General features: G+C 34.6%; 1 protein-coding gene and 1 non-coding gene across 2 annotated transcripts; one reads left to right on the forward strand and one right to left on the reverse strand.

The window, feature by feature from the left end:
- Window positions 1–1,521: 1,521 nt before the first annotated feature.
- LOC101080450 (olfactory receptor 4F3/4F16/4F29-like) lies at window positions 1,522–25,496 on the forward strand. The gene is given in 3 exon segments (XM_023253390.1): window positions 1,522–1,587; window positions 24,691–24,942; window positions 24,945–25,496. Coding segments are annotated over 3 exon segments (870 nt in total).
- Window positions 25,495–25,601, reverse strand: LOC111560266. The gene has a single exon (XR_002742024.1). It is a non-coding gene; the product is annotated as a U6 spliceosomal RNA (small nuclear RNA).

A 25,601-nucleotide genomic window follows, 5' to 3' on the forward strand; every position in this document is an offset into this window, starting at 1 on the left:
GATTTCCTAGGTAATTTTTGCTTCAGGACTCCGGTGCCTGAATGCCTACTGGTTCAAATGTGTTCTTCACATATCAGACATTGTCCACCAGTGAGCAGTTTGCACCCTCATAAACGTGTACACCAGTTGGGCTCAGGGGTGACTGATTGGATGGGGTGCCATGCTTATTTCTTTGACTCATAAAGTGCATTGACGACCCTGTGGTGAAAGCCATAGGTAGAAAAGTACTTTGTGTTACTGGCAAATATCCAGGTCCTGTGGTGGTTGGACAAACAATAATCACTCCCTAATACTATTCATAATTGTTCTTTTTTTCTTCAGCATGAAGGACAAAAAAGATACCATGAAAAATAATGTAAAAGAAAATGAGGTAAAGTTCTATCATTAACGTTTAATCATAGGAACTGCTGACAAAACTTACGTAATGGTTAAGCCAGACAGATTTTTCAACAACATCTGGGTATATTTCACTTAAATGATTTTTATAATTACATTTTACATACACTTTGTATTTCAGTTAGCAGTCAGTCATTTCCAAACAAATTATCTACTATTTCCTGAAGTTTAAACGTTTAGGTAAGAATACAGAATTTCCCTGGTGGTCATTGCTGTGAGGTACACTCGGATAGAATTTATTTTCCTCCTAATTCCAAATAAAGATTTCAATTTATTTATTTATTTATTTATTTATTTATTTATTTATTTATTTATTTTTGAGAGAGAGATAGACAGAGTGCTAGTGGGGGAGGGGCAGAGAGAGAGGGAGACAGAATCCGAAGCAGGCTCCAGGCTCTGAGCTGTCAGCACAGAACCTTACACGGGGCTTGAACTCACAAACCGTGAGATCATGCTCTGAGCCAAAGTCAGACGCTTAACCAACTGAGCCACCCAGGTGCTCCCCAAAATAAAGATTTCAAATATATGGTACTAAATGTCTGTGCCACATGAGTAAGAGTGTATTCACTACCTTCACTGATGCTAGATATTTGATGGTCAAAATTGCCTGGAATTTGAACTGATGACTGATGACAACTTTTATTTACTTGTTCTATTTCAGCTACAGTAAAATTTCACTTGGATTTTGATAGCTACCTTCAATATTCTGTTAGGAGGATCTTTTATGACCCCTCTGCAACTCACAGGGATGTGATGTGAGACATTCTTTGTCATAATTGCTGGTTCCATAAAGGAAACTTTTATCATCTGTTTATTCCCTTGCAAATGGCACTTCCATCCAAACAAGTTCATTGTCCTTACCGATCCCCTCCTACTTATGGGTTAGGGGATTGGAGGATCCTGAACATCAGTAAATGAGCATTCGGATTTTGCATTCTACCTCTAGCACCTCTCTAGGCTTGCTTGCTAGAGTCTTTGCTTTACTAGGTAGATAGGCCAGGTTCACTATTCTGATGAACTCCTTAATTTTCTCCTCTGCCTACGGAAGTGATGCTAATTTGGATTTTATTTGATTCTGAAGTTTATCTTTGCTTCCTGAAAACTCTTGTCAGTCTCCTTAGCACCATGTCTCCCCACCAGAGGCAGCGTGGACCTGTTCCCTGCCCAGAACCTCTCAGTGGACTCTTCCAGGTCAGAATCTTTGATGCCCTGCTTGTTCCTACTAAGAAATTAAAGGCAATTATCTCCCTATATAAACATCCTTGATGAAATTCCTCAGGCAAATTCAGCATGGTTCAACAAACATAGAATATAATCCTTCATAGAAAAGGAAGAGCACAGCACATCAGAATGGGTCATAGAGACAGGTATACTACATTCAGATGAAAAGAATTACATAGTTGTTTTATATAATCACATGAGTGGATTGTGGAACTGGAAGTGGAATGAGACTTCACATTCTAGGAATGTCAAAGTGCATATTTCACATAGGTAGCTCACTTTCCAATTATTATTAGTTAGCAAGTGATGTTGTAGAAATCACTATGAAAAATAAACATTCACACAAAAGTTCAGATCAAGAAAAAAACTTTGGCCGAATAAGCATATGCATGCACAAACATTAGAAACTATATACGTTGGGGTATTTAATTATTGCACAATGACTGAGTCAGATGTCCATTTCTTTATTAATTCAGTTAAGGATATGATCATCTTTTTAAAAAAGGGGACAATTGCACACACACATATACATGGATGACATAGACAGAGGATCAGTGCATGAAAGATGGAAGTTGGGAGGAAGCAGGATGAGAAATGAAGAAATAAATGAATATTCGATGACCAAAATCATGACCTTAATGATGTTAAGGAATATAGAGAGGAGATGAGAAAGATAGAAATGGAGAGAGGAGACATAAAGGGAGAGATACATGTATACTCACACTCACACACATACAAAGAAGAAGATAAACATAATGAGCAAGAGTGAAAGAGGCAAGAAGGAAGCAGAGGTAGATAGCAAGATATAAAAGAGAAGAAAGATGGGTTGCCACACTGTCCATGGTTCAGAGGATCATAAGTTCCCCTAGCTGGGTTTTGAAAACTAAAGTTTCATGCATGACTGGAATATCAGCAAAAAATTAGTGATGTGGCTAATTTTATGAATTTGATCATGCAGTGAATCTTTTTTTTTAACGTTTATTTATTCTTGAGACAGAGAGAGACGGAGCATGAACGGGGTAGAGTCAGAGAGAGAGGGAGACACAGAATCTGAAACAGACTCCAGGCTCTGAGCTGTCAGCACAGAGCCCGACGAGGGGCTGGAACTCACGGACCGAGATATCATGACCTGAGCCGCAATCGGCCACTTAACCCACTGAGCCACCCAGGCACCCCCATGCAGTGAATCTTAAGAATGCTCTATCTCCTATTTTCCTTTTTACTTCATGTACTAAACAGAAGCCTTCAACCCTCTTTATTATGGTCACAAAGTACAAACTTTTCTAATGTAATAATGAAGATATTTGCTTGGACAATGAAGTAAAGGTAGCATCTAAACACTTAGAGAAATGCAGAGAAATACCCTGGAAGTTGTATCACATGTTTTCTCTGTCTACAGAGCTTGGGGGACGATACAAATGATATAACTGAAAGCAAAAGAATTTAAGCTCTCAATTATGTCTCTATATTTGTGTCCATAAAATATGCACATATCATATTTTATGACCCTAAGTTATATATATGTATGTATATATGTATATATATGTATATATACATATATATGTTATATATATATGTATATATATAACATATATATGTAACATATATATGTATATATATGTAAAAAATCCTGCCAATTTTATTTCAAAAGTATTTCTGATACCCAGTCCAATATCTATATTCCATCGTTCCTCTAATGGATTAGTAAAACTCATGTCTGCCCTGATCATATGGTATTTTCTTGTTTGCCTGTTGATTATCTGTCATCCCTGCTTAAGAATATAAACTCCAAGGAAGCAGAGATCTATCTGTCTTGTGCACTGTTTCCCCATCACCTAGAACTCTTCCTTGCACAGAGTAATTGTTTAATGCTGAAGCACAAAAAATCTTTCATTCACTGACAGTTACTGAAGGTACCCTCTTCAGTTCATTGTTACTGCAAATCTAGTTACTTCTTTTCCATTTTATGCTTTAATAAATAAAATATGACTCTGACACTTTTATGAGAAGTATAGATTTTCTTTTTGTTCCCTGTATTACCACAGTTTTACACATACACTAGTCAATAAAAATTAAAATATGTACATTACCACATATTGTCCTGATCATAAATCATTATTAAGCAGTAATTTAAAATATTTCTTAATAATTGATGTTGCAAACATTGACCTTGAGTGCCTTTTTATTACCCAAAAGTAAATTTTCTACTGTATTTTTTCTATTTTGTTGTTTTCCTAATCATTTTATTTTATTTTTAAAGCTTATGTATTCAATTTTGAAACAGTGAGAAAGCAAGAGACACAGAGAGAACAGGGGAAGGGCAGAGAGAGAGGGTGAAAGGGAGAATCCTAAGCAGGTTCCACATTGCCAGCACAGGGCCCAATGCAGGACTTGAACTAAGAAACTGTGAGATCATGACCTGAGCCAAAATCAAGAGTTGGGTGTGTAACCAACCAGGTGCCCCATGTTTTACTAATTATTTTAAAGCTCATCACTTATCCTATCTCTCTCAATAGACCACACATTTCCCTATGTGACTTTTAAATACATTTTTTTTTAATTTTACAGCCTTAGTAAATCTTAAAATGGAAAGTGAATTTTGTATTAACTGCAGTAGTATAACAAGGCCACATTAACATATTGGGAAGCTATGACGAGATATAGATGGATATAGATGATATAGATGTAGATTTATATAGATATAGATGATATAGATATAGATAGATATGCATTTGCCATTCCTTGAACAGTGTGATATCCCCATACTCAAGGACCTATGATGTAACCTTAGATTAGATTTATTATTTACATGGGACCTATCACTATCTAATGATTAAGCACTCTATTACTTTGGAAAAAAAAGTTGTTCTTTATATATATATATATATATATATATATATATATATATATATATACATACATATATATATGATGTTAGAATACAGTGTAAAGTTTGAAAAGAGATATATATTAAGATGACTTATTGTTCTTGGATTTCCTGTCATGTACTTCATTTGACTTCTCACACTATAACCAATGTCTCATCATGCACTATCAGTTAATAACAAGCTATGGTTAGTCAGAGGAGGAATAGGTTTTGTGCATGTTATTTCAATCCTAGAAGGCAGAACAATGCCCCAAGACCTCTATTATTTCTTTTCTAAATGTCAAATTCACTGAATATCAGACATTTATCATTTGTATGATGAATCCTTGACATCAAGGACAGCTCGCTGTTACTAATATGGAGAAAGAATCCAAACATACCTTAACTCGGAGGCTGCTTTCCTTTTGATAGATTAACTGATTTTGTTCTTTTATTACATATAGTATGTTGGGTGTATATTTGACCAACCCTTTAACTATAGAAAAATATTTATTTATGTGTTTTTCTTTCTCTGTGCTTTAGTATTGGATATGAAATCAGAAAAATTATTGCATGTGATTAAATTCAAATATTAGAATATTATGCTTGCACTGATAAGAAGGTAACTGCCACACACGAGCTCAAACCAATAGTTTAGTTCCATGACAAATCATTAAAAAGGGAAAGCTAATCAATTTATACCTGCTTTCTAAAGCAAGTTGGTACAACCTTGACATATTGACTTTAAAACAACTTTATTTCAACTCTATACAGAGTACATATACATATTCTGAATAGCTTCCTCTAAGTAAAAATTCATATCCCATTTGGGAAATATTATTGGATGACTTGAACTGGAATTGTGTTATAAATACCAATATAATTTCTATATTGTATTCCTAGAAATGAAGAAACAGTTTAAAATTCAGAGTCAGTCTGAAAATTTTATTTTCTATGTTCACTTGTTATTCTAAACTCTTCCTCATCTTTAAAAATATAAGCATTACAAGAAGTCAGATTCACTTACTTCACCTCTCTCAACTAACTATATCAAAGGGTAGTAGAAAGTAGCCAAAAAAAAAGAATAACTGTTTGAGAATTTAAAAACTGGAACAAAATTATATTCCAGTGTTAGATTCCACAATCTAAACTCAAAATGAGACCATTCACAATTATTACTAATAGTTAATGTTAATAATTAACCTTAACTCTTAAAAACCCAACAACATTAATGTTGGAAAGGATTGCATTAAGTATGCAGATTTCTATGATCACTTTGTAAAACTATTTGCATTACCCATTAAAGGTAAACATATATCTAATTATGTCAAGGCAAAACCATTGCAAAAATTGTGAGTGTATTTCCACAGAAAACATGTGCATAAAAATATTCATAGCAGCTTTATTTAAAATAGCACCAAACTGGATACTATTCAAACATCCATCAACTGTAGAAAACATAAATAAATTATAGAATATTAATACTAACACTACTAGCAATAAAATGGACTTCTATGAAACACGTGTATACATTTTATAAACATAATGTTGAGCCACGAAACCAAACACCAAAGAATAAATACTAGATATATATTCTGCTTCTACTGAGGATGGAAACTAAAAGAGGAAGGAGGAGGAGGAAGAGGAGGAGGAGAATACAGCACTCAACCTAACAATGAGAAGAATCTTATTACAAAATTAGAACTTTAATTGAAACCATCAGAGATCTGGGTTTGCAAAGCAACCAAGTAACCAAAGTTCAAAAGAAAGATAGACATCTCCAAGGAGATATGAAACATGTAGTCTGGTACATGTGTGGCAGAACACAGAATAATAGGCACCAACTACCCCACAAGTAAGTAAGAAAAAATTAGCTAAACATTTAAAAATATGCTAAAAGCCAAATGGGCTAGTGTGACAGTGTGGAACTTGTGGGAACCTATTCAGAAATAAAACTTTCATGGTTGTTCTCAGTGGTTCTGTAAATAGCCCTACTCTTCTGAGACAGAGAAATGTAGATGATGTAAAGAAAGGAAATATTGCTTTTATTTTCCCTGAGAGTATTTTACTCTTCATATACCATTAAAATTAAGCCAGTAGCCATTTTTCTAGTTTTTTGTCCTCATCCAAAAGGATAATAAAATATCTCATATATCTCAGAAAGACAAATGTTTACAACCTGGACTGGGTCACTAGGTTAAGCCACAAGGTGCCAGAAAGACTGAAGTGCTTGCTCCCTAGGTATTTACCTTTCAAATAGTATGTAGTATAAAGAGCTCCGAGATATTTTTCCATTATGAAAGCTGGAGATATCTGGAGCTTATCTGGCTCATGAACAAAATGTATTTACATTCCATAGGTAAGAGTAAGAATCCAAGATTCCATTTCATCCTGAAGAAGCAAAAACTTTTTTTAAAAAAAATTCTCCCTTTTGTGGAGGAAAAAGGGACTTCTGTCTCTTATTGCATGTAGAGACAGTCTGTCATTCTCCACCTTTCACATATGGAGTGTTTGGATAGTCATGAGGAGGGAAATTACCCATTTGACTTTTATTTCATCACACCAAGGGTAATAATTACATGAAGAAGGACTGGTTCACTTGTTTATTATAAGATAATAAGAAACGGGTGTCTGATCAGAACATCATGTGTTCACATTCAGGGAAATATTAATAAAGATGAAAATTTCAAACTCAGTAGAACTCCAAACACAAGGATAGTTCACCCTCACCCATAGGTTATTTTCCATGAAACTCCTTAAGGTGCTCAGAAAAAAGATTAGAGGCAGTGTAAGACACTAGAGAGAGCTTTCCTTTATGATGCTGGTGTACAGAAGATTAGAAGCTGCTGGTTGAAAGACATCTGAACTCATCCTTCACACAAAGCAAAAGCCATAAAGCATTGGGGAACTGACAGCAAGCCCTCTCACTCTCAAAGGAAAAGATTGATTCTAGCTGCCAGAGTGTAGAAGGGGATAGGGGAATAAAAAGAACTCTGCCCAAAGGATGGGGAGAGGGGTAAAGGGCATAGTCTCAGACACAGTATCTTAAACCAATACCATTAAAAATCTGTCACTATTGTGGGAGATGTGAGAAACTTTCTCCTGAACAATAAAAAGATAAAAGGGAAAAAAGGCAATATTTGGCTACCATAGTAAGTAGGGCAGAGACAATGAATAAGCCCTATCCCCAAAGGTCCAGACATTCAAATCCCCCTTAAGACTGTGGCTAGATTAGTAAAACAACCATATCTGTGACCCATGACAAATTTAGTAATCATTCAAATGATAAGGAATGCCTTTTTTTTTTCCAGAAGGGCAAGAGCATCCAGAGAGACTCATTTTATGGTAAAGACATATAGACATAAATGAAAACTAACTATAAAACATGCATACTGATAAATATACCCCAACATCCCAGCCTCCATTCCAAACTCAAGGCAATGACACCCAATATCGTTAGCAAAATGTCAAGCACAGGTACAGAATAACATAATTTCAGCTAAACTTCAGACCAGACTGATAAAACCACCACAGTGACTAAATGAAAGAAGTGTGCCCATTTTCAGGCATATATAATTTACTTAAGTCTCTACTACAAGTGATATTGAAGATTTAATAAAAAATTAAATACACACAAAAAATCGGGGTTAAAAAATGTTGAGAACCAAAATAATAAACATAATAAGAAACAGAAATGACCCAGGTGCAGAGATTATTAGAAAAGGACTTTAAAATAATGGTGATTAATAGGTTAATATAAACAACATGAATAAATAGTTTCAGGAGAGATGGAAATGATAAATTATGCTAAAATGTCAAATGAAATACTAAAATTTAATAAAGTATCAGAAATAAATCATTCTTTTTATGAGATCATAAATAGACTTAAGACAGCTAAAAAATAAATGGATTTGGAGATTTTAATACAATTTATCAAGACTAAAAAACATAAGAAAACAAAGCAAACAAAAGTTTAAAACACATGGAAGAACTGTGGGACAATAGCCAATGATCTAATATATATGCAATTGGAGATTCAGAGGAAGAGAGTAAAGGTGACAGAGAAAAAAAAAATTGAATAGATAATGGCCAAGAATTTTTTTAAAAAATGATGAAAGACATCAAACTCTCAAAACTCAAAAGTACTACAAAAATGGTAAATGCAACAACAACACAGCTCTAAACACATTATATTCAAACTGCTGAAAATCAAAAGTAGAGAAAATTTTGAAGGGCACCATAGAAAAAAGACACATTGCACATAGAAAAACAAAAATACAAATTACAGTAGAGTGGAGGGTGGCCAAGATGGCAGAGTAAGAGGACCCTAAGCTCACCTCTTCATATGGACACAACTAGATAATACTCACATCAATGTAAATAATCCCAAAAAATGACTCAAGCCTGGCAGAACAAATTCCACAACTAAATATAGAGAAGAGGTCACGTTGAAGAGGGTAGGAAGGATGGAGACATAGTGGGGAGTAAAGCTATGGTATTCTGTAGGGTGGAGAGGGAGGGAGCTGCAAGTGAAGATAAGGGCAAGAGACAGACTATCACACCAGGGAGTCCACATGCAGAAGATGAGTCCCCATAACATTTGGCTTTGAAAACTAGAGGGACCGAATTTTGTGAGTGCTTACAACCAGCAAGACTTAAAGCCTGGAACTTAAAAAAAAAAAAACAGAGGGTTCAGCTCTGGGATAGCCCAGAGAGCAAGATGAAGCTAAGTCCCCATCCTTAAAATAACAGCATGATAAATAGCTCAAGGATGTATAGCAACAGTTTGGAAAATGCAGGTGAACATGGGAGGGAGATTTATTTATGCACCACAGAGCATGTCCCAGGGACACAATTATTGAAGGGACCTCCCTAGGAACAAAGGAGCTGGCAGATGCTATCTCCCTCCCTGTCTGTCAGCATAAACACACAGCCACCTGCAGGATCCAGGGTGTTGCCCACATTCACTACCTAACTTGCTTACACCAAGTGTGCCTCATTGCACTTTGGCAGATCTACCCTTTCCCAATAACATTTGCCTCAGTCCAGGTGCATCTGTTCCTCTCCCCCCAGAATACCAGCACAGATCTTTCCAACTCATGCATTTTTGTGGGACCTTGGTCCTAGCAGCAGTGGTCATGGGTCCTGTAGAATCCTGAGGTACACCTTGTTAAAATTGCACACCCCATCCATGCAGCCCTGGTTCTAGCAGAGGCATGGACAGGTAATATTTTGTAAGCAGACTGTGCACACACCCTAGCTGAGGATAAAACACTGCCCACAAATGGCAAAGAGAGCCTCTGCAGATGACTTATGGGAAGAGTGGCCAGGACTCTCAACAGCAATGCACACACAACACACATAGAAGACACCCCTGAAGGGTGAGGTTCAGGTGAACAGGAGATACTACACTGCAGGGCAGTACAGGAACTTCTTTATGAGCCCATTACTTTCAAGAACAGATGTAGCTGAACTTTTCTTTCTTTCTTTCTTTCTTTCTTTCTTTTCTTTCTTTCTTTCTTTCTTTCTTTCTTTCTTTCTTTCTTTCTTCTTTCTTTTTTCTTTTCCTTCCTTCCTTCCTTCCTTCCTTCCTTCCTTCCTTCCTTTTGATAATTTGAGAGAGAGAGAGAGACTGGAAGGGGGAGAGAGAGAGAGAGAGAGAGAGAGAGAGAGAGAGAATATTAAGCAGGCTCCACACTCAGCACAGAGCCCAATGCAGGGCTTGATCCCACAACCTTGGGATCATGGCCTTAGCTAAAATCAAGAATTGGACGCTCAGAGTGCCTGGGTGGCTCAGTCAGTTAAGTGTCCGACTTCAGCTCAGGTCATGATCTCGTAGTTTGTAAGTTCAAGCCCCGCGTCGGGCTCTGTGCTGACAGCTCAGAGCCTGGAGCCTGCCACAGATTCTCTGTCTCCCTCTCTCTTTGCCCCTCCCCCTTTGCCCCTTCCCCACTCTCTCTCTCTCTCTCTGTCTCTCTCTCTCTCTCTCTCTCAAATATAAAGATTAAAAAAATTAACAACAACAACAACAACCAAAACAGTTGGATACTCAACCAACTGAGCCACCCAGATTCCCCATAGCTGACTTTCCTAATGTACAGAAACAGACAAAATGAGGAGACAGAGGAATCTGCTTAAATGAAAGAACAGAAAAAAAACACAGAAAGACACCTAAGTGAAATGGATATAAGTAATATGCGTGATAGAGAATTTAAGTAATCATCAGAAAGATACTCAATGGACATAAGAAGAGTGGAGGACCTCAGTAAGACCCTTAACAAAGAGATAGAAAACATAAAAAAGAAACAATCAGAAAAGAACACAATGAGTAAAATTAAAAATATATGAAATAGCATAAATAGCTGGCTAGAGGAAACAGAGGAATGAATTAGCAACGTTCAGGACAGAGTAATGGAAAGTAATCAAGTTGAGAAGTTGAGAGAAAAAAATATGCAAAATGAGAATAGACTCAGAAAACTCGATGACTCCATCAAGCATGACAACATTTGCATTATAGGGATTCCAGAAGAAGAGAGAAAAGGGGGCAGAAATTTTACTTGAAGAAGTAATAAGTAAAAACTTCATGAATTTGGGGAAGGAAACAGATATCCAGATTCATCAAGCACAGAGATTCCCCAACAAAATCAACCCAAGGAAGTCCACATCTACATATAGTAATTAAAAAGTAGTGACAAAGAGAGAATTTTAAAAGCATCAAAAGAAGACAGCTACACACAAGGGAAAGCCCATAAGGCTATCTGTGAATTCTTCAGCAGAAACTTGGCAGGCCAGAAGTGAGTGGCATAATACATTCAAAGTGCTGAAAGAAAAAAAATCTGCAACCAAGAATATTCTATGCAGAAAGGCTATCATTTAGAATAGGAGGAGAGAAAACGAGTTTCTTAGAAAAACAAAAGCTAAAGGAATTCATGACCACTAAACCAGAACTATAAGAAATGTTAAAAAGGACTCTTTGAATGGAAAGGAAACAACGTAAGCAAAAGTAAGGAAAGTAGGAAGCACAAAAGCAGTACAATTAAGTGCATAGATAAAAATCAGTCAAAGGATTCACAAATAAAAGGATGTAAAGTATGATACCGTATCAAAAACCTGGAAAAGAGGAGTAATGAAGAATAGGCTCAATTGCAATAAAAGGAGACAGAGTATAAGAGCAAAATTAAAAAAAAAGATAAAATAGAAACAACTAGCATGATGACAAATATAAATATAACCATATCAATAATTAGATTAAACATAAATGTCTGAAAATCCCCAGGTATAAATGGTCTAAAATACAGAAATTGTCTGATTCAATTCAAAATCAGGATCTAACTCTATGCTATCTGCATGAAGCATTCTGGATATCAAGATATAAGCACATTTTAAAAGTAAATATATGCATAAGATGCACTATGCAAACACTAATCAAAATAAAGCTGACATGGATAAATTGTCTAATAAAGTACACTTCAGAATAAGAAATACTGCCAGGGATAGGCACAGACATTATTAATGATAAAGTGGTGAGTTCATTGAGAAGACATGACAATTTTCAAGTGTATGCACCTAACAGCAGAGCTTTAAAATACATGAAACACAAAATGATGGAACTGAAAGAAGTATAGTTGAAAAGTCAATATTCTGTTCTCATTAACCAACAGAATAAATAGATAATGTTGAGTATAGATAGTCCTCGACTTATGGTGGTCTGACTCAACAATGCTTTAATTTTACAATGGTGTGAAATAAACACATATTTAGTAGACATCATATTTTGAATTTTGAATTTTGAATTTTGATATTTTCCAAGGCTAATGATATGCAGATCATACTCTCAAGATGCTGGGCAGTATCAGTGAGTAGCAACTCCCACTGATTATGAGCATAAACAACTGATAAAACCATTTTTTATCCATATGACAATTCTGTTTTTTCACTTTCAGTATTATATTTAATAAAGTACATGAAATATTCAATACTTTATTGTGACACACCTCAATAATAAGATGACAAATAATGCAATAAAAATGAACAAAGATTTGAATAATACTTTATTAAAAAAACATATAGAGACAGCAAGTAAGGGTGTAAAACTGTCCTCAACATCATTAGTCATTCAGGAAAATATAATTAAAATCACAGTGATATACCATTACATGCTGGTAAAGATGCAGAGCAAGTGTGACCCTCAAGAATTATTGGTGAAAAAATGCAAAAGTTATTATTATTTGGAAATCAATCTTATAATTTCTAATATAGCTAAACATATTTATTGTATTAACTAGCAATCTTTCTTGTATGCCTTTTTTTTTACCCAGGAGAAATAAAAATACATATTTCTGTAGTTAAATATCTAATCCCTGAAGAAATTCTTAGTTTTGAAGAAATCCTGTTTTTTGTAATTTTTTACTATATGTTGTGTTAATATTAACTACCCATTTTTTTTCAACATTTATTTATTTTTGAGAGACAGAGACAGAAGATGAGCGGGGAGTGGCAGAGAGAGAGAGAGGGAGACAGAATCCAAAGCAGGCTCCAGGCTCTGAGCTGTCAGCACAGAGCCCCACACAGGGCTCAAATTCATGAACCATGAGATCATGACTTGACCCCAAGTCAGACATTTAACTGACTGAGCCACCCAGGCACCTCTTATCTACGCATGGTCTTCAAATCATGATAGGTTTCTTTTCTTGTGTGGATTAGACAATTATGTAACTTCTGAGTTGGACAATAATTTTTTCAAAAAGGGCAAAATATTTGTTTATTTACATGTAGATATGTTTATGGAGGAAATGACAGTACAAATTAAACTTTCATTTATAAGCCTGAACTTCACCAAAACTTCCCTATAACTCAACATGCCATTAATAGTTTGTTCTTTCTCGTTAAGGAGTAAATAGAGTTAGCAAATTTTTATGGTTATATTTTGTTTAAGAAAGCAAAACTAAAATTTGCAAGCATCTCTTTGGTAAGACTATGTATATATATACATATATAGTTGTATATATATGTATATAAATATATATACGTATACACAGATACATAAATATATATATATATATATACACATATACACATATATATCTATCATGATTACCAATTTACTGTGGAAAATATGGTTTTTCATTGAGTGTGCTTGTTTACTATGTAATATTGCTATTAAAATATAGAAACTTGATTAAACCTGCCAAAAAAGTGGAAACATAACTAAAACTGTGTATTACAAATGGCTCATTTTCTCTGCTCTGTGACACACACACACACACACACACACACACACACACACCAAATGCCAAACAACCAACAGTCCACTTTAGAGGCAATAGCCACATTCTTGCATAAAGAGTGGACTGTAACTTGTGAATAAAGTAGATTTGAGGAAAAAGCTTGCACTCAAATTAATGATATTAATTCAGTAATATCTACATTTATTCATCCATGTAACAAATATTTATTGAACGCTTACTGTGTTCCAAATATTGTTCTATGTTTTGAGAAGTAAATAAATAAATTTCAGATAGTGCTAATTTCTATGATAGAAATAGAGAAAGGTAAGAGTATAGAAAATGACAGAACAACTCACTGAGAGGAGTTTTTTAAACAAAGAGATGAGTGATGAGAAGAAGCAGGGTTTATCTCATCAATATTTTTAGTGGAAATTGGTTGACTATATTCAACTAAATATCACAAATTTAGGGGCACCTGGGTGGCTCAGTCGGTTAAGCTTCTGATCTCAGCTCAGGTCACGATCTCATGGTTCGTGAGTTTGAGCCCTGCATCGAGCTTGAGCTCTGTGCCTACAGCTCTGAGCCTGGAGTCTGCTTCACATTCTGTTGTCTCCCTCTCTCTCTGCCCCTCCCACAGTTGCGCTCTGTCTCTCTCTCTCTCAAAAATAAACATTCTAAAAACTAAAAAATATATATCGCAAATTTAACATGTCCAAAGACAAAGTCTTTACCCTGCAAAACTTTCATTGTCAATTACCTCCAACTGCTCTCAATTCATGGCATCATTATGATGCGATTTCACATTATTATGCCATTAATATGACAACTATTAGGTAAAAATAGCATCATGGGTACAAAATAGGGTAAGATAAGCAGTAGTGTCTGTGGGGTATTTTAAATATGAAATCAAAGGCCAAGTGTAGTGATAATTGTTTAAGAAAACCATATATTAATTGTCTCTAATATTATTTTGCTTATCGTTAATTCATACTCTCTGAAGAGAAACTAATGAAGTAAGAGACATGTTAGTGTAATGCCCCCGATTTCGAATCCGAGAGACCACCAAGGAGCCAATACTGATGCAAACGCACGAGGGTTTATTTGCAAGCTGGAGCTTGGGCCCAAGTATACCTGACACAGCAGAGCAGGGACTTGGACCCCTAGGTTAAGAGGCATAGCAGTTTTATAGGGGCCAGTGGCCAATGAGATTGTAACACACAGAAAGTTGCATAGTCATGTCAGGCCACACGCAGGTGGCCAATTGAATTACAATTTACCCTTTAGTAACTGTTTGAACTAGCCTATCACTCTGATCAGAATTGGCGTGCAAGTTTGGAGAGCAAAAGGCGGGGTTTACATTCTTTGGTGGTTAGGGGTTCTGCATTCCTAAATGAGCCGGTTTCCAGTAAGGGTGTGCTCAGAGGCTTGACTAGGGTGGGGGAGTGTCTTAAGCAATAAGTAGGTCATGTGGGGGTTACACATGAGACAGTGGGTGTAGCACAAAATGGAGTTAGTCTTGCTCTACTTGTCCAGGGGTAGGGGATTTTTGTTAAATTCCTTGGGTCCCACAGTTAGGAGTAACTCTAGATTTGTAATTGCAATTAAAATCTTTAGATTTGTAATTATCTTTTAAGCCTTTAGAATTTATATGACCATTGCTCTCTAAAAATGCCTTATACTCAAAATTTAGGTGTGTAAATTTAAATGACATTCTGAAATGAACTTTTTTAAAAAGACTGAATCTAAGATTCAATTAAAGTTAAAATGTTTATTTAAATGTATAACAAATTTGCAATACCTATTCACCTGATCTAATGAAATAGCTATTACTTTGATAAAAATGTGTTCATAGAAAATTTTATCAGTTGCTTTAATGTTTACTTGGAACTAAAACATCTAGTTTACTTAGAACTAACCTCTCTAAAAGCATGTCCATTTTAGTATTGCAATCATTTTAACCTTTATCTTTTCAGAAACCTGATTGTGCACGTGTGCAATATGTTAGGCTAGACTTAACTTTCATTTACCAACGTGTCTATCAGCGAAATCCAAGAATATTTATCTCTTTGCCCCATACTTTAGAATTCTAATAAATGATTACACCACAGTTTGACGGTTTAACTTAAGTACATGCATGCACACATGCACATAAATGGATTCTGAGTCACATGTAGAAATGTTTCTATCAATATGCTTGAGGACATTTTGGTTTTCTACAATCTGTTATAATCAAAACACATTGAATGTTAACATAATTGTTGTGGCATATGTTTTTGGGCTACCTTAATCAAGAATTCCAAAATTGGCCCAAGTCATAAGTAACATCCAAGCTCCATGAGATCAGAATTAAACTCAGGATACCAAAGCCAGTCACCTGAAAATGGTCTTCATGAGTCAAGCCCAACTGATTTTTCATGGATTTTTTTTTATTGCTGCAAATGTTTAATAATGCACTACTTTCTAGATAGCATGGCTCTGTGTCCTGTTAAGGCTATCAAGGGATACAATTACCTTAAAAAAATAGTCTTGCTTGATAGCATGTTTTTACACATAAGCAACATCACTGGATTCAATCAGACTAAATCAACATACTCCACATAGAGAAATATCCATAATATGAAATCAATGGTCAATGCTATATTCTCTATTGGGGGGGAGGAGGCTTGTTGAATCCATGACTGAACACTCTTCCCATGCATTTGAGCCAAGGGTAGATTCTTGAGAGGGTCTAACTTTTAGGCAGTGATTTTTATAACATATTTTTTCACAGTTCTATGAAAAACAACTCAGATTACATGGAGACTGAAAAAAAGAGGGAGAGATAATGGAGGAAATTAAAACAACCTATTTCTAACTATTTCGCATGGTCCTTAAATTACTCATAAATAATAAATTACAAGCTTAGAAAATTGCTTCAATCCATTCTAGAGTATAAGTATCCAAGAGAAACATTACAAATGTTAGGTTGGAAAATAAGCATAAGGCAGTTTTCCACTTAACATTGGATTTTATTGATCCAAACAAAGATTCAAGAAGATAGATTGAATAAAGGCAGAGGAGAAGATAACTAAGAAATGAGGCAATCTTACAAAATCTGGAAATTAGTTATATTGAGATGGGAAAAATACAAGTATTAATGATGGGCATTCTGGAATGTTTCAGGCACTTTAAATGGTTTTAATAATTAAGGGCAGAAAACAACTCTTCTACCCTTAGATGAAAAAAAAAAGTCTTGCTAATATTAGGTTTAATTATAAGTTTCATGGTGGTTTCACAAAACCTGATCTTAGGACATGGCACTTATGCCATGATAGGAGAAGTTCTGAAAACAATTCTTAAATTAAAATGGTACCAATTCATCCTGGGAAAATTCTACAATATTAGGAAGTAAAATAAGAACAAAGGAAACTAATTTGCTATTCACACACATATATAGCTTAATTATTAGGTAATATAAGGTCCATGTGTACTAGAAGAGGAAGCAAGAATACAAACTATAGGAGATTTGGGAAAACCTGGAATTTGTCTTGGTGTTAAATGGGTTTGTTTTCCATATTCTTTCTTATTTGTTTTTTGTTTGTTTATTTGTTTTTGTTTTTGTTTTTTTAAATTATCAATATTAGATATCCACACCTTTAGCAAGGAATGAAATTCCAATAGAGACATCTAAGAGGAGACATACTGGAGTATTCCTACACTAAGGCATTGATTAAGTGGGCTCAGAAGAAAGAAATATTCAGAGTCCAGGAAAATATATTTCTAGGTGGTAATATATTACATACAGTTTTTATACCTCATATGTGAACTGTATGTAGTTCAATGTGGTATTTATTATATTAATATGCTTTCAAAGTCACCATAAATTGAAGTAGTCCAATTTATGTTCACTAAATGATGTTGCACAAGCAGTATCTACTTTTAATTACATGCTAGCCATTTATATGTCAAACTTATCTTCTATGTTCAATGGAGATAAACGGCCACTCAAGATTTTAGACTAAGTTAATAGTTATTATTTGACTGGGAATGTCAGAGTCAGATAAGTTCTTTACATCTGATTACTGCTTCCTCTATTATTGACAAGGGAGATTAAGCTGAATCATACATTAAATCTTATTTCTACTTCTTTTTCTTCCATTTTGCTCATGAACACCTTGTCAGAGATTGAGACAGAGACCAAATTCTCTTTTGTCACTTTATCTCAAGCTTAGCTTTTCATGGTCAAAATGAAGTAGTGTATCTGGTAGTTAAGACCTCTGTCACAAGAGGGCTAATAGGTCATCAATAAGAAAGACAAGTAACCTGGATTCAAAATCTGGAATCAAAGAGGATTAGAATGGATTATGCTAAGTGAAATTAAGTCGATCAGAGAAAGACAAATACCGTATGATTTCACTCAAGTGTAGAATTTAAGAAACAAAATAGATGAACATATGGAAAGGCAGAAAAAAAGAGAAGGAAAGAAACCACAAAAGACTCTTACTAGTAGAGAAAAAAAGTGAGGGTTGAAGGAGGGAGGTTTGTGGGAGATAGGTTAGATGGGTGATGGGTATTAAGGAGGGCGCTTTGTAATGAGCACTAGGTGTTGTATGTAAATAATGAGTTACTGACTTTCTACTCCTGAAGCCAATATTGCATTGTATGTTAACTAACTAAATTTTAAATTAAAAAAAAAAAAGAGCACCTGTGTGTGTTTGTAAATAGGAACTAGCCCAATCAGATATTAAAACATACTATAACACCCTATAATTAAAACAGTGTGGTATTGACTGAAAAAAAAATTAAAAAACACCAAAATGATGGTAATATACTATATAATGTAAATTACATCTGAAATTGGAAGCAAAAATTACTTTCAAATAGATAATACATTGAAATATATAAAATTTATCCAATATCTGAGAATGTATTCCAAATGAATAATAGATCTATATATTAAACATGGAAACATCCAAGTATGTATTAAGCAGTGGTTTCAATTTTATTGAGGTTTTGACTATTTTTTTTTCAGAATCTCTTCACCATGAATTGGTTAGAATTGACCAAAAGAAAATGTAAGGCAATATCCAGAAAGATAGGTGGTCTCACTTTGTGACTAAATATAATCGACTTATTTCATTATTAGCCTCCAAACTCTGACTTGTCCATACATGTAGTATTTCAAGAGGACTCAGTGGTGACTTTAACATAAAATGGCTGGCATTGATTTTGTGATGAGAAAGTTGAACGAGGCACAGAAAGTGGTAAAGAAACTGTTAATAAGTTTAAAAAAAGGTAAGCTAACAGTTCAAAGACACTGAAAAGGCAATAAATTGTTGTAGCAAGTAGGAAGAATGGTGACCTGTGTTTGTAGTTGCAAAACAATTGGAAAAACTGTTATCAACAGTAAACTGGGAAGACAGAAAATTGTCTAATAAAATCTGTCATCCTGGAAAGATGATTTATAGGAAAAATATCTGAAAGTGTCAATTCATTTGTTTTAATGTCTATGATAAGATACAGAAAGAAAAATAGAACTGAAGAATGAAATATTTAGTTAGCAAGCAGAATTTAGAGATACTAGAGCAGTACCAAATATGATAAGTGAATCTGCTTCTTATCTTCAGACTCTAGTCAGTAAAAATCTCCCCAAATAAAATATTAAACAAGGTCTAAGGGTAAGATCAAATCCATGGATATGGTAAGACTTTTTTAAAGAGCTGTACTGAATTTGAGTTAGTGTCTAACAGCCCTTTAAATCTGACAACAGGACTTAGTATTTCCCATGTTGTTCCCCTGAAGATTGATATAATTTTGTAAACAAAGTTTTGTCTTCCAAAGAATACAGAGGTGGCTTTGAGCACATGAAATCCACTTGAATCAGATTCACAGAAAAGTGATAGTTTTTAAAGGAATTGTACTAATGATTATACAACATACTTGGTCTACAATCGATCGAAATTCTTTAAAAAGAAAAAAAAAGTTTGGGTCCATAATTTTCTATAATCAGGAAACAGGTGGAAATGTTATTCAGCTTTTGTTTTGGTTACCCAGGTGGATGTAATAAATTATTCAAACTTATGCAGTCATGGTTTTGTTAGTCCAGAATTAGGATGGGATTTATCTAGGTGCTTTTCCCTTCCCTATCAGGTTGACTGGAATAAATCACTTGACAGCATTCACCTTGTAGTCACACTGGTCTAGAAGGACCAAGAAAGATTTACCAAAGTATCTGACACCTTGTTGGTCCTACACATGGCATCTATCTCTATATAGTTAGGTTAGGCTTCTTCACATGCATATTGGGACTTGTCAACTTGATGATCTTGCAAAGTCTTTGACTCCCATCATACAAAACAGCCCAAGCTAACCTTCTGATGGTGAGAAACATGGGACTCAGGGAAATTCACTTCTAATCCATTCAAAGCTTATTTTTTTCTATTGGTTATTTTTTTGCCAATATCCTCAAAATCAAAAAGTTCTAGCTACCTCCTTAGTATCTTAAAATTCTAAAGTATTTGTCTTGGCTTATCCTTAAGAAGAAAGGTAAAAGCCATATCTCATGTTGTTTATATTCATTTTTTTTACAGAGTGGTTACCAAGGTGACTATTCCCTTAAGAAATCTTAATATGAAATATATGGAATAATATTGCTTTCGTCTAAAAATTACTTCTATGAGAGAGTGAGAATATTTTCTTTAGAAAGGAAAAAGTTTTCATGTTTATAACTATTCCTTATTAAAGTGTAATTTAAATAAAATAAGAAATCTCAAAGCATAATAACCTGTAAAATTTCTTCAAACTTCATTTTCAAATATTTTGTTATTAACTTTATAGCATCATATTCTAGAGATGTCTCACTTACAGTATTGCATAACTTATGCTCCAGTAGAAAATAATTAATTGTGAAGACGCTATTGTGAGGCTAATTCAGAACACTTATAGATTCCTATATAAATCTATTTTTGAAAAGATTTTACTTAAAGACAGGCTTTTTAATATATTTTCTGAAACATAATATCCAACTACTGTGACTTCTTGACAAGTTACTCAAATTTAATTATATAAAACAATCATCATTATGCTTTTTAATTCTATGGGCCAGAAATTTTGACAATGAACAGTGGAGATGCCTTGCTTCTTCTCACAGTATTGGAGGTGTAAGCTAGAAAGCAAGATGTTGAGGACTGTAATCATCATAAAGCTGGGTGTTGACAGCAGTTATTGGCTGAAAACTTACCTAGGACTGTTGGCCAGACCATCAGAAAGATATGTAGACAAACAAATAATCTGATAGGTGAGAAATGGTATCTCAGTGAAGTTTTAATCCTTATTTCTTTCATTATATGCAAGGTTGATAATTATTTTTATGTTTAAGGATAATTTTTTACTTATTACTTATAACTCACTTTTTTTTCTTTTAGAACCTATTAATATCTTGCTTGTCTTACTTTTAGAATCTCTTTATATACTGGAGTTGTATATTAACTCTTTATTAGTGATATCATTTGAAAATGTGTTTTCTTATTTTACCATCTGTCCATCCATGAGAAATACTTTTATTTTTTTGTTATCAATTACCATTTACTTCCCTTACATTATCTGAAATTTTAATCATAGACAATTTTTTTCTTCACTTACAAGAAAGCAACAACTCATATTTTCTTCCTGTTATATGTATTACAAACCTTTTGCTATGTAACAAAGCACCCAACATTGAGTGGTTTAACATGGGTTGGTAATTTTTTTTTTCTTGAAAGTTTTGTAAGCTATATGGTCCCTATTTTGACTGCTCATTTCTGTCATATTTTGCTGACTCCTGCTCTCTTCCAACACCTTGATTTTGCAGATAGGGAATGTGGCATTATGCACATGCTTATTACAGCTATTTGCTTCTTAGATGAAAGGAGACAGGAGGCTGAGCCATGAGCAATGGAAAACACTGGAAGAGAGGATCATGCTCAGAGAACAGAATAGTAGTACAATAAACTAAACTCATCCTTGATGATACAGAGGTCAATTAACTGTGAAGTCACTTCTAGGAATAAAATCCGAGTCCCTCTCTAAATAAGAAAATACTCTTCTTCAATAATGCATAAAGTAGAATAACAAAATTTTAATAGTTTAATATTGTAGAATTTAAACTGCTTATATTAAATGAACTTATATTAAGTAATATATTAGAAAAATAAAGGAAACATATTGTTCTTACTGAGCCTGAATAGAATAGGTTTACTGATTTTAAATAGATCATATTAAAATTGAAAGTATTATAAATCTAATGTTTAAAACATTTTGCATAAAGCAAGGTTACACTAAATATGTAAAACTGACAATGAAAGGCAAAAAAGCCATGTGTTATTTTTGAAGTAAAACATAAATAAATTTAAACATAAAGTTTGATAAGATATTTAAGAAACAAGAAGTGTGTTAGCAATATATTAGAATGAATAATTTTATAAGTATTCCATAAACGTTGAAAGGCACTTTTCTGGCACATGTTCTGAAAAATAATCATAATATTTTTGGGAAAAAGAGCTGTACTATAAATCACATGAATAGGACACGATTCCAGATTATTAACTTTCACAGAGGATATTACTCTAAAAATTCTCATAGAAGACTATTTATTCTGAAATCTTTATTTGTTTCTAAAAGCCTAGGTAGTCATTTCTGAATGCAACCAATACATTCAGAAACTATCATGTTTTAAAATATATATATAAACAATTTCTATGATATAGGGATCACTGCCTACATCTATCCTTTAGTGATAGCGTGTGTTTTTGTTTGTGTGTTTATGTATGTGGCGAAAGAGGGAGAAAGAGAAAGAGAAGTTATGCAATTCTCTTTGGTAAACTGACAATTTTTTTTACTGTGATTTTAAATCTAGTAGTTCTGTAAATTTCTATAATGGTACCTTTATTTTCTCAACTGGAAATAATGTCCAGCTGCTCTCACAAGCTGAGAATTGGCCCAGTTAAATTCTGTAGTCAGTAATAACACTTAGCACTGTGATTATTATACCTTATGATCCATACACAGTCATTAAATCTCAGTTTATATGATAATCTTGGTGTTAATGGGAAATACTTCAGTCAATTTAATTTTTCTCTGCCATATTGAGAAAGATACTAATACCAAGGTTTATTCTGATTATTCGCAGTGACTAAAATTATAACTAATTTTGATAGAATAGATAGCTCCCCAACTGTGGCTCATTTTACCAAGGGGAAGAGGGCCTTTGGTTGAATTTATTATCTCATGGAAAAAGTAAGACCTAATATCTAACTTGAGACATGCTTGTCACTTATTCGCCAATGTCATGATCCTTCTGTGGGGCATATCAAGGACCCATAATGCCAAACATAGTTTACATGGATGATGAGTGCATTTGCTTAAACAAAGGGACCCACTGTTTGTCATGTGGACTTTTGTTTGAAGAAACTATGAAATAATACAAATTATTTTTTGAAAAACTCATCAAAAATATCTACATTATAAAGCAACTTTGTTGCAATTCCACTTATACTACAATTGCTAAAACATTATTTTTAGTATTACCTTTAGCGTCTACCCAGTGTGGGAGCTGGCTGACACTAGCTCGAGAGTCATTTGCATTCACCCCTTTCCAACTCTGTGTTTGCTAATCCTCCATATTGGCAGTTTAAAATTGGCATTTGTAGGGGTATATATACACCTCAGAAATAAATTGTAAAATGCTGCAAATCAAGGTTCCTATGGAGATCCCATTGTTAATAGTCACCACCATAGCATACTAGGTCAACTTGCTTGTTTCTTTTTAGTTCAGTTATTTTCTTAACTTATTTGTTTTTGTTTTTGTTTTTGTTTTTTCCTATGTCTTTGTCCTTTCCTGGTTTTCCAAGTTTGTTTTGTTGTGTTTCGTTTTGTGTTTTCACCGGGTGTATTCTGTGCCAAGTCATTTACTTAGGGTTATATACTAGTGACAGATTTCCTTACTTTTCATTTATCTGAGAATGTCTTGGTTTCCTATTCATTCTTAAAGGTTATCTTTATCTAGTAAAGATAGAATTCTGGAATTATAATTATTTTATTACATCACTTGAGAAATGTTATGTCGTCTTTTTCTGGTTGACATGGTTTCTGGTGAAATATCTGCTGCCATTTGAATTTTATTTTCCCCTCTCAGAAAGGTACTATTTCTTCCTCACTGCTTTCAAGAATTTTGTGTGTGTCATTTGTTTTCAGTTTAATTGTGATAAATCTTGAGGTGGATTTCATTGGAATTATCCTGTGTGAGTTAAATAAGCTCTCAAATCAAGTTAATAAGCTCTCAAATATAGGTTTATGTCTGTTGGTGAATTTAGGAAATTTTTATCCTTATTCTTTTCTTCTCCTTCTGTGACACCCACGATACAAATATTAGATCTCTTGAGATAGTCTCCTGGGCCACTAAGGCCTGTTTATTCTTTTTTTAAAATCTATTTTCTTTGTTATTTGGGTTGGTTCGTTTCTTTTTTTATTTTTTTTTAATTTTTAAAAATTTATTTCTGAGAAACAGAGAGAGAGAGAGAGAGGGAACAGAGTGTGAGTGGAGGAGGGGCAGAGAGGGAGACACAGAACTGGGAGCGGCTCCAGGCTCTGAGCTGTCAGCACAGAGCCCCTTGTGGGGCTCAAACTCACGAACTGAGATCATGACTGGAGCCAAAGTCAAATGCTCAACCGACTGAGCCACTCAGGTACCCCTCAGAGGTGATGAATGTCATAGATACTCATGTGTCCACGTTCATGGCTAATATGTTAATTCACGAACAGAACATTGCAGAGTATTGGGGATAGGTTTAAATTATGTCTTAACTCACACATGTGATCATAGTGTAGTGATTTTTGTTTCTTTTTTTATATGTGTGAAGATGTAGATAACTATATATCTTTCATTCATAATAAGAATATTGAAATATTGGTAATTCTATGACATATTATCATCTCTATAATCACATCTTCTCCTCATTTTCTTAGTTCTTATCATTTCAGTGGCAGCCCAGTTGGCTGGATCAATGGATGATTGCATCTGAGTTTATATTTCTGGGACTCACTCATTCATGGGAGATCCAGCTTCTCCTCCTGGTGTTCTCCTCTGTGCTCTATATGGCAAGCATGACCGGAAACATCCTCATTGTGTTTTATGCGACCATTGATCCTCACTTACATTCACCTAAGTACTTCTTACTGGCTCGTCTCTTTTTCATTGACGTAGGAGCCTGCTCTGCCAAGATGCTTCACCCAAGATGATTTATGACCTTTTCAGAAAGCGCAAAGCCATCTCCTTTGGAGGCTGCATTGTCCAAATCTTCATCCACGTCATTGGTGGTGTGGAGATGGTGCTTCTCGTCACTATGGCCTTTGACAGATATGTTGCCATTTGTAAGCCTCTCCACTACTTGACCATCATGAGCCCACGAATGTGCATTTTGTTTCTGGCTGCTGCCTGGGCTCTTGGTGTCAGTCACTCACTGTTCCAACTAGCATTTATTGTTATTTTACCCTTCTGTGGTCCAAATGTATTGGACAGCTTTTACTGTGACCTTCCTTGGCTCCTCAGACTGGTCTGTACAGATACCCACAGATTGCAGTTCATGGTCACTGTTAACAGTGGGTTTATCTGTGTTGGTTCCTTCTTTATACTCTTCATCTCCTACATCTTCATCCTTTTTACTCTTTGGAAACATTCCTTAGGTGGTTCATCCAAAGCCGTTTCCACCCTGTCAGCTCACACCACTGTGGTCCTTTTGTTCTTCGGTCCAACCATGTTTGTCTCTACATAAAAATATGGAATGCTTCATGAGTTGGTGTGTCATCCTTGTGCAGGGGTCATGCTAATCTTGTCTGTATCATTCAAATTTTAGTATATGTACTGCCAAAACAAGCGC

Source organism: Felis catus, chromosome B1 (assembly GCF_018350175.1).
Source record: "Felis catus isolate Fca126 chromosome B1, F.catus_Fca126_mat1.0, whole genome shotgun sequence".
NCBI classification, from domain to species: Eukaryota; Metazoa; Chordata; class Mammalia; order Carnivora; family Felidae; genus Felis; species Felis catus.